The 12,095-nt window shown below is 50.4% G+C and overlaps 2 protein-coding genes across 4 annotated transcripts in view; both read left to right on the top strand.

The window, feature by feature from the left end:
• Positions 1-3,463: 3,463 nt before the first annotated feature.
• zc3h10 (zinc finger CCCH-type containing 10) lies at positions 3,464-7,581 on the top strand. Its single transcript, XM_084446315.1, has 3 exons — positions 3,464-3,590; positions 4,157-5,434; positions 6,216-7,581. Exons 2-3 carry the CDS (start codon positions 4,292-4,294, stop codon positions 6,726-6,728), a joined length of 1,656 nt encoding a protein of 551 aa, XP_084302441.1. The 5' UTR covers positions 3,464-3,590; positions 4,157-4,291; the 3' UTR covers positions 6,729-7,581.
• A 904-nt stretch (positions 7,582-8,485) lies between these two features.
• Positions 8,486-12,095, top strand: part of esyt1b (extended synaptotagmin-like protein 1b) — a 39,446-nt gene continuing 35,836 nt past the window's right edge. For 2 of the 3 annotated variants that reach the window (XM_084445870.1, XM_084445868.1), the window contains exons 1-6: positions 8,486-9,081; positions 9,798-9,839; positions 11,014-11,148; positions 11,332-11,405; positions 11,564-11,636; positions 12,001-12,090. In XM_084445870.1, the coding sequence (XP_084301996.1) occupies positions 8,728-9,081; positions 9,798-9,839; positions 11,014-11,148; positions 11,332-11,405; positions 11,564-11,636; positions 12,001-12,090 (768 nt within the window). In that variant the 5' untranslated portion in view covers positions 8,486-8,727. The remainder of the gene's footprint in view (positions 9,082-9,797; positions 9,840-11,013; positions 11,149-11,331; positions 11,406-11,563; positions 11,637-12,000; positions 12,091-12,095) is intronic. The other variant, XM_084445869.1, reaches the window with a different exon arrangement.

The following is a 12,095-nucleotide window of genomic DNA, read 5'->3' as shown; positions in this document are numbered from 1 at the left end:
GTCTCCTAAAAGCTGCAGTGCACTCAGTTCCACTGCTGAAGAGCAGGATATCCTGCAGGTCAAAGTGCACGCTGGTCCTGTGAGCGAGTGAGGGGGAAAGAGCCCAAACTATAGTGCTGGCGCAGGAAAAACCCAGTAAATTACTGTATGTGTTACTCAGTAACAGCACAGCCACACCCACACAGGAAAGAGGGTCGAACTGTCCAACAAATTCCTCTCACACTGCTTCACAGACTTGTAAACAAGCAGTGAACTGTCAGTAGGCTATACCCAGTTAAAGCAGCTCCACTCTACCTGACCTCATACGAGATACAATAAGACACAAAAGCACTTTGACTTTATTGTAATGTTATTCCTTTGACTTTATTGTAATGTTATTCATTGAAATGAAATGTGGGACCCATTGAAACATAAAGCATACTGTATCACTATCAGTCTCCATCACGCTGCGTTGGCGGTGTCCACCAATACTGATATTTCTCATTGTCGTGGTCCTCCTCCACTTCCTTCTCCCCAAACTCCTCTCCATCCTCATCATCCTCTTCTTCCTCCTCCTCCACCCAGTTAACTATAATATTATTCCCCCAGTATGACCGCCCTGTCATGTTACCCAAGTGGTGCTCGTCCCCAGACCCCTTCAATGAGGCGTCGTCCTCCTCCTCCTCATCGCCCTGGAACATGAATTGGACCAGCTCCTCTAAGGTGAAGTACAAGATGCCACTCTCATCTTCGTCCTCCGGGTCTTCCTCGTCCTCGCTCAGGTAGGCCTCGTGGCCCAGCTGGTCATACCGCTCCCGTTTCTTGCGGTTGGAGAGCACCTCGTAGGCTACAGGGTGAGAAAAATCGCCTAACATTAGATGTGCATTCTGTTTAAGTTAGAAAATGGAGGTGGACCATGTCAGTATCATTGGTTTACTCGTTGCATATCTTGAGTGTGGATACCATGCCAGACAGAGGATACACAGCGCAGCCACCATTTCAACGTTTGTTGAAATAATTAAGTTACACATTAACTATAGCATTGAATTATTAGGACTTAGACAATCAAAAGTGTTTCCACATACAAAACTTGAATGAGCCTAAAGACTCAGTGTACCTGCAGCCAGTTCCCTGAACGTGTCATCTGCGTCAGCGCTCTTGTTCTTGTCAGGGTGCAGCATCACCGCCAGCTGGCGGAAGGCTGCTTTCACCTCTTTGTCAGACGCAGACTGAGGAACCCCCAGGACGTGGTAGTAGTCTCTCCTCTCTTGGCCGGCCTCCTGGGAGCCTCCCTCAGAGAGACAGAGACAGACCACCAGCGCACAGCACAGGGGGCCCACCATCCTGCAGGAAACAGCTTGCATCTTCAGCCTCATGAAGCCAGGACGAGTTTGAAACAGGGCAGGAAAAACAACTTGTTTCTCTGTGACTCTGCCGATACGTAGGCTACACAGCGATCTTCATATGCACACACGCCTGCCTGTGGACATCCTGAACCAACGAGTAGTACACATTCATATTCCAATGAGGAAACAAGAACTGACCAGTTAACTGTCACTCCAAGTGCATGCATGCATTAGGCAAATAATGAACTGCCTGTAGAACGTGCAACTCAAATAGCCCGTAGGAGGGAATGCAGCACTTCTTCAAACGGCTTGTGTAAAACAGGACCTTCAGTGGCTGTTCGGGCAATTTTCAAAACCATTGTTCAGCGCCTCAGTGGCTGATGTGTTGTGCCTGGCTTTTCCATCACTGCCAAGCATCACTAAACTACATTTTATTGTAGTTGCTTTTTATTAAATCAAATAATTATTCATTCATACACTGCTCTGTAACTTTTATTCTTGTATTTTATTTTTCCTGCATTTTGTTTTAAATGTCCTTATTTGCATTTCGTTTTGATCTTTTATGTGTTGCACTTTGTCTTGATGCTTTTAATGTCTCATGTAAAGCACTTTAAATTGCCTTGTTGCTGAAATGTGCTATACAAATAAACTTGCCTTGCCTTGCCTTTAAGGAATGAGTTTAACCAACCAACTTACCACTATTACCTGGGACTAACGAGACCTTTTTACTCTGTTACAATGACCCCTCTAAACTCAATCCACACCACAGGGCACAGCACCATTGTAACCCATGTTAACGGCTTGCCCAGAGCAGCCGGGATTCGAACCCAGACGTGCTAACAGTTGCACCAATAGGAGCATCCCTCTTGGAGGGAGTTTAACCAACCAATTCACCACCATTACCCGGGACTCACAAGGATACTTTGTCCCTTCGGTATATGTACTATAATTATAGTACTTAGAATGCAGTTTCTAAAAATCTATTTTCTGCCGCGAAACGGTTGTTTTCATCAATCTGTCTTCATGAATCGCTAGTTGTGCTTACATAGAGCCTAATCCTGTGGTGGTTTTTCAAATGCCTCTGTAATATGATCTTTAGAAACGTCTTTCGAAACGAAATAGCTTCGCGCAAATGTTGCTCCAGCACGCTGTGCATGCTGCTGGAGCAAGTGAGGAAGCTATTTCGTTTCAAAGACGTTTCTAAAGATCATATTAAAGAGGCATGTGAAAAACCACCACAGGATTATGCTCTATGTAAGCACAACTAGCGATTCATGAAGACAGATTGATGAAAACAACCGTTTCGCGGCAGAAAATAGATTTTTAGAAACTGCATTCTAAGTGCCCCGACCACTGCCATTACATGGATATACTGGCTCGCGCTGGATTTTAAATGTCTTCTACATGCCTCCGAACTACACCAAAGTGATCTCGGTGAGTCAAACGTCTTATAATATGTCGTAAATAAGGTCCAGGTTGTCAAAAACGAGCATTGTCCTTTAAAACCCGTCCACTTGTCAATGTTCCAATCAAATTCCTCTAAGCATATGTCCCACCCTCATAGCTTGTTTGCGTCGGAAATACGTCAAACTACGGAAGTTAGATGATCTCAAACGTCCGTTTCAGTGCGACTTTAAGTAATAAATACACTTTTAAAATGAATGATGACCTAACACGAACTGGTACAAACCACAATTATGTATTTAATAATTGTGTTAATAAGTTAAAAAATCGTTTGTTTGTTTTTTTAAAGAATTTGAGCAGATTTGGGCTGGCCAATCAGGGGGGGCAAGTCCCCCTATAAAATCGCCCATGGACAGACAGATACAGTAGATATAGATAGATAGATAGATAGATAGATAGATAGATAGATAGATAGATAGATAGATAGGCAGGCAGGCAGGCAGGCAGGCAGGCAGGCAGGCAGGCAGGCAGGCAGGCACGCAGGCACGCACTGTGCACTAGTAGCCTACTCTACTACGAGAATGCGTCAGTGGTCAAACCACGGGTCAAGCGAACTCGAGCCGCGCGGTGATGCTGCTGGAAACTGGTCAGCCAGTAGATGGCAGCAGTGCCATTTGTGAGGAATGAGGAAAGCAATGTGGTAAACAGCACTCTTTATAAGAAAGCGTACCAGGGCCCAGAGAGGAATACAAAATGAAACGTGTGTCTTACTTGCACAACGTACATAAAGAAAGAGCACCACCAACTTCCATGGGAAGTACAGGATAGTTCTCTCTCCATTAAGTGCCCCGAGTTGCATTGGTAAGTCTTCTTTGGCCAGTATGGCTAATCTAGCTAGCGTAGCCACTAACGTTGGTGCTAGTGGTAATGCTATCAGCTAGCTGGTCAGATAGCCGAGTTGGACTAGGTAGCATGGGTAGCTAGCTACTGTAGCAGTCACACATTCACTGTCGCTAACTTATTAAACCTATTTGCTTTGAGTTTGAATAACGTATACCACGAGTCTATTTCTCAGCATGTTGAAATCAACAGAAAATGTCTGGCTGACAAAATACAGCATGAGCAAGAGATGTATAGCTAACTAGCTAACAAGCTCACTCAGTAGAACTCAGTTCTGGTAAACAGCTAATTATCCATAGCACCACTGTTCCCCGTCTTTTCTGTATGGAGATTAGAGCCTTCCACCCAAAACATGTAGCTATTAAGCGTAGCTTGCTGCTTACTTCAATTTTAACAGCTATACCTATGACTGTATGTTAATGTTCGCTAACTAGTTGCAAGTGCTGAACAGGTGTTGTAGATTCATGATTGATGATGAATCATTGTGTTTATCATGTTTTGAAAACAAATTATAATTTTGTTTGCAGATGCCCGGATAGAAGCCTACTGTGGCCCAGTTGGGAGCCTCACAGTCATTCTATTTATTAAAGTATTCCTAAAGATTGTCAGACCAGCTCACACACACATGAGTGGCGTGTTCGTCCTGCGCCGGGCGGAGCGCCATGCCTGACCGGGACGGGCCCTACCTGTCAGCCGGCAGTGGGAGTGGCAGCAGCGGCGCGGGCGAGGACGGGGCTCTGGGGCCCGGGGGCGCAGGAGAGGGCCGAGGGGGATCCGCGGGCGGCGTGGGGGGCGGTGGCTCCGGGGTGATGGGAGGAGGAGGGGCTCTGGGGAACGGGAACAGCGGAGGCGGGGGGGCGGGCTCGGCGGGGGGCGTGCCCCCGGACGGCATCTGCAGGGACTTCCTGCGGAACGTGTGCAAGCGGGGCCGGCGCTGCCGCTTCCGCCACCCGGACTTCAACGAGGTTCCGGACCTCGGCGTGCAGAAGAACGAGTTCATCTTCTGCCACGACCACCAGAACAAGGAGTGCGTGCGCTCCAACTGCCGCTTCGTCCACGGCTCCAAGGAGGATGAGGACTCCTACAAGAAGACGGGGGAGCTGCCCCTGCGTCTGAGGGGGAAGGTGGCGGCCGGCCTGGGCCTGTCCCCCCTGGACCTCCCCCACAGCCGGGGAGAGGTTCCCATCTGCAGAGACTTCCTGAAGGGGGAGTGCCAGAGGGGCAGCAAATGCAAGTTCCGCCACGTGCAGAAGGACTACGAGTACGAGTACGAGCCGACGAGGGCGGGGGTGGGCGGGGCCATGGGCCCGGGGGGCGGCGGCATGGCGAGCGCGGGTGTCGGCGGGGGGGGCGGGGCCGGAGGAGGCGGGGCCTGCGTGGGTATGGCTGGACTCATTGGGGGCGTCGGCGGGGGTAACATGATGGGGATGGGCTGCCCCAGCCTGGGGGGCTGCCGAGACCCGGGCATCTCAGGGGTCGGGGGGGTCGGAGGAGTGGGGATGGGCGGCTGTCTGTCCATGGGCTCGTCGGGACAGCGTCGGTACGACCGGGGCCCCTGCTCGGTGTACGACCCCCTGTTCGAGAGCGGGCTGTTCGAGCCGGGGCCCCTGGAGGTCCCCGTGGACCACACGGCCCTGCAGCTGAAGAGGCGCCGGCTGGAGGGGCTTCGGCTGGTGGAAGGGAGCGGGGGGGCCCACTACGAGCTGGGGGTCCAGGCCACGCTGCAGCCCCGCCCCCTGGACTACCGCTTCCTGGAGGAGGAGAACTTGCTCCTGAGGAAGAGGGTGGAGGAGTTGAAGAAGCAGGTTGGTGAGGCAGAAATTCTGATTATCTGCAATCATAGGGATGCTAACAGTTAATCCACTATTGATTAATTGCCGATAAGAATTTACTCAAGTAAGATTTGGTTACTCAATTAATTGCTTATTAATGGAACGAAACTTCTTCTTTATTTTTACGAACGTTATCAACGGGAGTTGTGTGAAATGTAATCCTGATTTAGGGTCTGACTGCTCATGAGGGCGCCACGCCATGTAGTGAAGACTAATTAGGATGCTGGGAAATTTCAACAACACAGCGGAAGAAGACACAAAAATGAAGCGAGTAAAGCGCAGTCCAGCGCGGGACGTTCTTATCAATTAATCCACTATTGTTTGTTAAGGTTAACAGTTATCAATTAATGAAATTCCTTGAAATTTGAAACCCTACTCAATTATTATCCTGCACCTGGCCGAGAGGCAGGCGGGAGAAGCTCTCAACCCTGTGTGTAGAATCAGAGATCACTCTCAACCCTGTGTGTAGAATCAGAGATCACTCAACCCTGTGTGTAGAATCAGAGATCACTCTCAACCCTGTGTGTAGAATCAGAGATCACTCTCAACCCTGTGTGTAGAATCAGAGATCACTCTCAACCCTGTGTGTAGAATCAGAGATCACTCTCAACCCTGTGTGTAGAATCAGAGATCACTCTCAACCCTGTGTGTAGAATCAGAGATCACTCACCCTGTGTGTAGAATCCCTGCTAATAAACCCTCTCTTTTCAAGCTGTCTCTCTTCTTCATGCTGTTTTGTTCATGTCGTTCTCAGGTGTCCAACCTTATAGCCACTAACGAGGTGCTGCTGGAGCAGAACGCCCAGTTTAGGAGCCAGGCCAAGGTCATGACCCTGTCCTCCACGCCCGCCCCCTCCGAGCAGAGCCTGGCGCCCCCTGTGGGCGCGGTGAGCTCCTACAACCACAGCATCGCGCAGACCCACACCACCCTGAGCAGCGCGGGGCTGCAGCCGCGGCCCGTCACCCAGCAGGACCTGGTGGCGTCCACCGGCGCCCCCACGGTGCCCCCCAGCAACGCCGCGCCCCCCACCGCCCCGCCCCTGCACCTCAACCCCGAGATCACCCCCCTCTCCGCCGCGCTGGCACAGACCATCGCCCAGGGCATGGCGCCACCGGTCTCCATGGCGACTGTGGCGGTATCCGTGGCGCCCGTGGCGGTATCCATGGCGCAGCCCCTGCCCGGTATCACCATGAGCCACGCCACCACACCCATGGTGTCCTACCCCATCGCCAGCCAGAGCATGAGGATCACCACCCTGCCCCACTGATCCAGACCCACTACCTTCTACCCCCTCCCTGATCCACTGATCCAGACTCACTACCTTCTACCCCCTGCCTGATCCAGACCCACTACCTTCTACCCCCTGCCTGATCCAGACCCACTACCTTCTACCCCCTGCCTGATCCAGACCCACTACCTTCTACCCCCTCCCTGATCCACTGATCCAGACTCACTACCTTCTACCCCCTGCCTGATCCAGACCCACTACCTTCTACCCCCTGCCTGATCCAGACCCACTACCTTCTACCCCCTCCCTGATCCAGACCCACTACCTTCTACCCCCTCCCTGATCTAGACCCACTACCTTCTACCCCCTCCCTGATCCAGACCCACTACCTTCTACCCCCTCCCTGCCCCTCTGATCCAGCCCCCACCACAGTCTACACACCACATCCAGAGGTTTTTAGCAGGTGTGTGAGACTGGTGTCCTGCTTCACGTGCAGCACCTAACAGACCCAGGACTCGAGTGGCCATGTTGGAGCGACAGTATCTTGGCCCCGCCCACCCCTCCCTTCACACTCTGCCCTGCAGAGGGCAGACATTTCTGTACAGCTGACCCCTGAACTTGTTAAAGGCCATTTCTGTAGAGCTGAACCCTGAACTTGTTAAAGGCCATTTCTGTAGAGCTGACCCCTGAACTTGTTAAAGGCCATTTCTGTAGAGCTGACCCCTGAACTTGTTAAAGGTCTGTGTGCCAAAGGGACACGTTGAAACACAGGCACCACAAATAGGGTCAAACTGTGAAAATATGCCATGAGGATATTCATAGAGCTCTGAGACAAGTCAGTGTGTGTCTGAGACTGCCAGGAGAATACAATGCTGTTTGATATGTTTTTGTGGGTTGCTCTTGTGTAAGGTCATTTTGGTACTTCAATGAGAATAACAACCACTCAAAAAGAAGCTCTCCCCTTGTCTCATTATTATTATTATTATTACAAAATATTCAGATGTTATGATGCAAATGAAAAATAGTATAACTAACGCATAACTGAGGATTTATAACTACAAGTTATAAACTAAATAGACGACACTAAGGTAAGGGTAAGTACACTACTTGTTAACTACTCAACAAGCAAGCCGGGGGATGAGGCCATAGATTGGGTTGGGGTGGAGACGCTCGCAATACAAGATCACACAACGCTACCCGTTGGCTGTGTAAACTATTGAGGATCTTGCTTCTTCATGGAGAGGAGGGTCTGACTGACGGCCTGGATACACGGAAGCGAAGCTTTCAGTAGGGTTTAACAGAACGCACGTTCTGCAAGTTTAAAATAAACTGGAGCGTTTGCAGAGCTCCGGTAGCACCGTCGACTGGTGGGCTATTATGTCCGTCAGTCCATGCACCAGTAATGCGGGATTGTAGCCTAGTACCCCGACCCGAAGGCCTATACGTCTGGATGTTACAGTACGTCTTCCTTGGCCTGCAAACCAGACTCATCGCGAATATCAATTTGTTTTCGCGATGAGTCTGGTTTACCAGTATGTCTTCCTGACAATCTGAGAGCAACAAAGTCGAAAAGATGACGGTGGCACTTTTACTTTTATTGACAAAGTATTCAACCTAGTTTAACACGGCAGCCTGTCTGCGCACAGAGCAGTAGACATCTGCGTGCTCTGGACACACGGATCGATCAGGAATGAGTCAGATCTTTTCACATCACTGGGCGTGTTCAGATTCCGCTAACGGCACTGGTGGAGCAGCACAGCCCACCGTCCCGGACTCAAAATAGGCTGATCCGCTGCCGCGACGCAGAGAAGTTGCATGCTAGACAGAAAAGCCCAAACGCGAACTTTTTGTGGAAATAATGCAGTGAAAATAAATTATTTATGAACGCACTAGTGATCTCAAACAGACCTCAACCGATAGCATATCTGGATGGACAACAGTACGTCGCGTTACTCCAAGTATTTGATTAAATCCAACACTGTGATAGGGTACTTCTATAACATTGTCAGTAGTAGGCTATTAACAAAAAGAGGCCACGATGCAAGGCGAAGATTCAGGAACGAGCGGATCCAAGAGCGCAGAGAGCTCGGCGCAGTCCAAAAATGTTCCGGATTGCGGAGAAATGGAACCCCCCAAAATCAAGGGGATTGACGCGGTGTCGGTTTTGTGGACGTTCGGGAAGTGCCTCGGTGCCTTACTGCCCGTTTACCTGGCCGGCTACTATCGGGTCAGCACCAGCTTGTTAGTTTTCGGACTCATGGTCTACACAGGATGGAAACATTCGCGCGAAGCCAAGGAGGCTCGCCTGAGGTCCGCTATCCAGTCTCTCAATGACGAGCAAGATTTCACATCCACGAAAGCGTTCAAAAGCAGAAAAGATCTTCCTGCTTGGGTAAGGAAAACACCAAAGGTATGAAGGAGAGTTCTCCTGCTTGGTGTCGAGGTCCGGACTCCTGCATGGCTGCATCAACATAGGCCTTTGGACATTTGCAAACTTACACAAGCCACACAATAATAACACTGTTCCAGGATGTCCCAACATTGTCAATAATAGTCCCAGAATGGATATCAGCAACTCGTCAAAATGTTGCTTTGACACATTGTGAACATTAAATCTGTAAAAGTCAGCGCATCATAAGGCTGGTGTGATCTACATCTGGCTATAATCCATCTGCTCTGAATCAGCTCACTAGCATTACGTCCTTTATCTTTGAAATGCCAATGGCCAGTATGTACTGATGTTCTTCTTTGGTATGTAGAGTTGTCACTTTTATTCACTATCGCTACTAAACACGCCCATAGCTGCTTCTATAGGACATTTCTTGATGACAGAAAATGGGGCAGAAAAGTGCTATTCTTTCTGGTCACAAGCATAACCTTTGGAGTTAAAGGTAAAGCATGGTGTTTTGAAAACTGCAAGAGTGAAGTGCCATGGAAACAGAGGTGCCAATTAGTTAGAGTTTCAATCATGGAACTGGCCTACACCACTTAGGCCTACTAACATCAAACCCATAACAACTATATATGGTGACCAGGGAGCATGGTTCGATAACCCACAACTTCCTCAAATGTTCTATTTGGAGCTAATCTAACTCTTATTCCTTACAGGTCAACTTCCCAGACGTGGAGAAGGTTGAGTGGCTGAATAAGGTTGTTCTTCATCCTCATTTTCATACGACATTCTTTCCACCCATAAACATCTACCCCTTTTATTTAGAGACCGCCTCGATCCATCATTCTCCTATGAAGCACATAATGCCCGTCTCTCTCTCTGCGTGACGCAGCTGTTGCGTTGACGGATGGCGGGTGGAGCTTGTTTAGTTGAGCTGCTAACGCTAGCGCTAATGTTAGCACAGCCGCAGCAGCCATGTTAGAGCACAGACACCACCCCACTGCCCCTGTGGCCACTGTCTGGGCAGAGCTGGGGCTGGGGCTCTCCTACTGCAGCAGAGCCAGGCCACTCTCTCAACCTTTCCATATTAGCCTCTGGATGACTCACAGGAAGGGGGAGGGGCAAGCTGAAACCCCCAAATCCAATCAAACTGCAGCAAATCCCCACCCTGGTCTCCCCTATCCCATGCAGCCCAGCCCAGCCCTGTCTGTGAAGCTAAGAATAGACCGCCCCGGATAACACCGAATAATACAAGGTCCGCTCCAACTGAAACTCGAGGTCCACGCAGGGTAGAGTCGGAGACAAAGCTGGTATTTGAGTGGGGTTCCTGGAGGGGAGGTCAGCTGAGCTCCTCTGGCGCCGCCTCCTCCAGATGAACCGTCTGCTGCTACTGACTCACAGGGCCAAGGCTTCAAGCCAGCCGCGGTTTCCTCGGGCAGCAGTCACGCAACCACACACTCCCACGGCCGGGACGCCTACTGCTGCTTTTAGACCAGCGCAAACCCCCTCTGGAGCACTATACATACATAGTGGGTTTCTATAGAAACACTATTGTGTAAACAGTGGACTGGTACATGTAACATAAATATGCCGGACAGCTGAAATGCCCCCTAGAACAGGGCAGAGTTGTATATAGCAGAGTATCACAGCTGAAAGGCGTGAACTGATTACAGCTGCCTGTTCCTCTTTGTCACTTCTTACTGTTAGAAATCGGAGGCTTTAGCCTCGTAGCTCTGCTAAGATACCTGTTTTCTGACTGTGGTGTTAGAACAGCCTTATAACAGCTCTTAGTTTACATGTCTCTTGTGCCCCTGTGTCCAGGTGTTTGTTTACATGTCTCTTGTGCCCCTGTGTCCAGGTGTTTGTTTACATGTCTCTTGTGCCCCTGTGTCCAGGTGTTTGTTTACATGTCTCTTGTGCCCCTGTGTCCAGGTGTTGCAGCAGGTGTGGCCGTTTGTGGGTCAGTACCTGGACAAGCTGCTGGTGGAGACCATTGCCCCGTCCATCCGTAACTCCAGCCCACACCTGCAGACCCTCAGCTTCACCAAGGTGGACTTTGGGGACAAGGTGAAGCCACACACACACACACAAACTCACACATTAACACACACAAAGTTTTCGCCTCAACTCACTCTCCAACACACTATTTCGTTTCAACAAATCATCCTTTCCTCTGAGGTTGACATAGGACTGAACAAGTCCTACTGTACACACTTGTTCACGTGGAGTGCTTGTCCCTGTGTGCTCTAGGCTATGAAGGTCGTGGGGGTCAAGGCCCACACAGAGAACGACAAGGGCCAGGTGCTGCTGGATCTGTACATCAGGTGAACTTTGACCCTCTCTCCTATTTGGCTTCCCCCTGTGCCTCACTGAAGTATGTCTATAGCTCATATTTTCTGTGCTGTAACAAAGCACAATAAACAATATCTAGCAATAAAACTCCTCTTTTTTCTCTGTCTTTTCCTGTCCCTCTTGTTTGCAGCTACGTTGGTGACGTGGAGATCGACGTGGAGGTGAAGAGGTATTTCTGCAAAGCTGGCGTCAAGGGAATACAGGTATGTCTCACCTCAGGAGAGCGCGGGAGACCATACGGCGGTACGTCATGGAAAAGTAACATGTTCTTGAAATTAGAACATAGAACCGAACCCGGGAGGTGAACCCAGACGAGTATGTGGGTGATGTTCTCCCCCTCTCCCCCCTGTCTCTCGCCCCCGTCTCTCGCCCCCGTCCCTCCCCCCTGTCTCTCCCCCCTGTCTCTCCCCCCTGTCTCTCGCCCCCGTCTCTCCCCCCTGTCTCTCGCCCCTGTCTCTCCCCCCTGTCTCTACCCCCCGTCTCTCCCCCCGTCTCTCCCCCCTGTCTCTCCCCCCCGTCTCTCCCCCCTGTCTCTCCCCCCTGTCTCTCCCCCCTGTCTCTCCGCAGCTGAACGGGATGATGCGGGTGATTCTGGAGCCTCTGATTGGTGATGTCCCCATTGTGGGCGCGGTCACCATGTTCTTCATCCGCAGGCCGGTGGG

Source organism: Borostomias antarcticus, assembly GCF_949987555.1.
Source record: "Borostomias antarcticus genome assembly, chromosome: 11".
In the NCBI taxonomy this organism is placed as follows: Eukaryota; Metazoa; Chordata; class Actinopteri; order Stomiiformes; family Stomiidae; genus Borostomias; species Borostomias antarcticus.
Note: the sequence above shows the minus strand (reverse complement) of the source record. Positions and strands in the feature narration are given on the sequence as shown.

What these genes read in the sequence shown, in the direction of transcription:
- zc3h10 (XM_084446315.1), top strand. Translation starts at nt 4,292, where the DNA reads ATGCCTGACCGGGACGGGCCCTACCTGTCAGCCGGCAGTGGGAGTGGC. An exon ending in TGGAGGAGTTGAAGAAGCAG is followed by an intron (nt 5,435 to 6,215) that starts GTTGGTGAGGCA and finishes TGTCGTTCTCAG; the next exon opens with GTGTCCAACCTTATAGCCAC.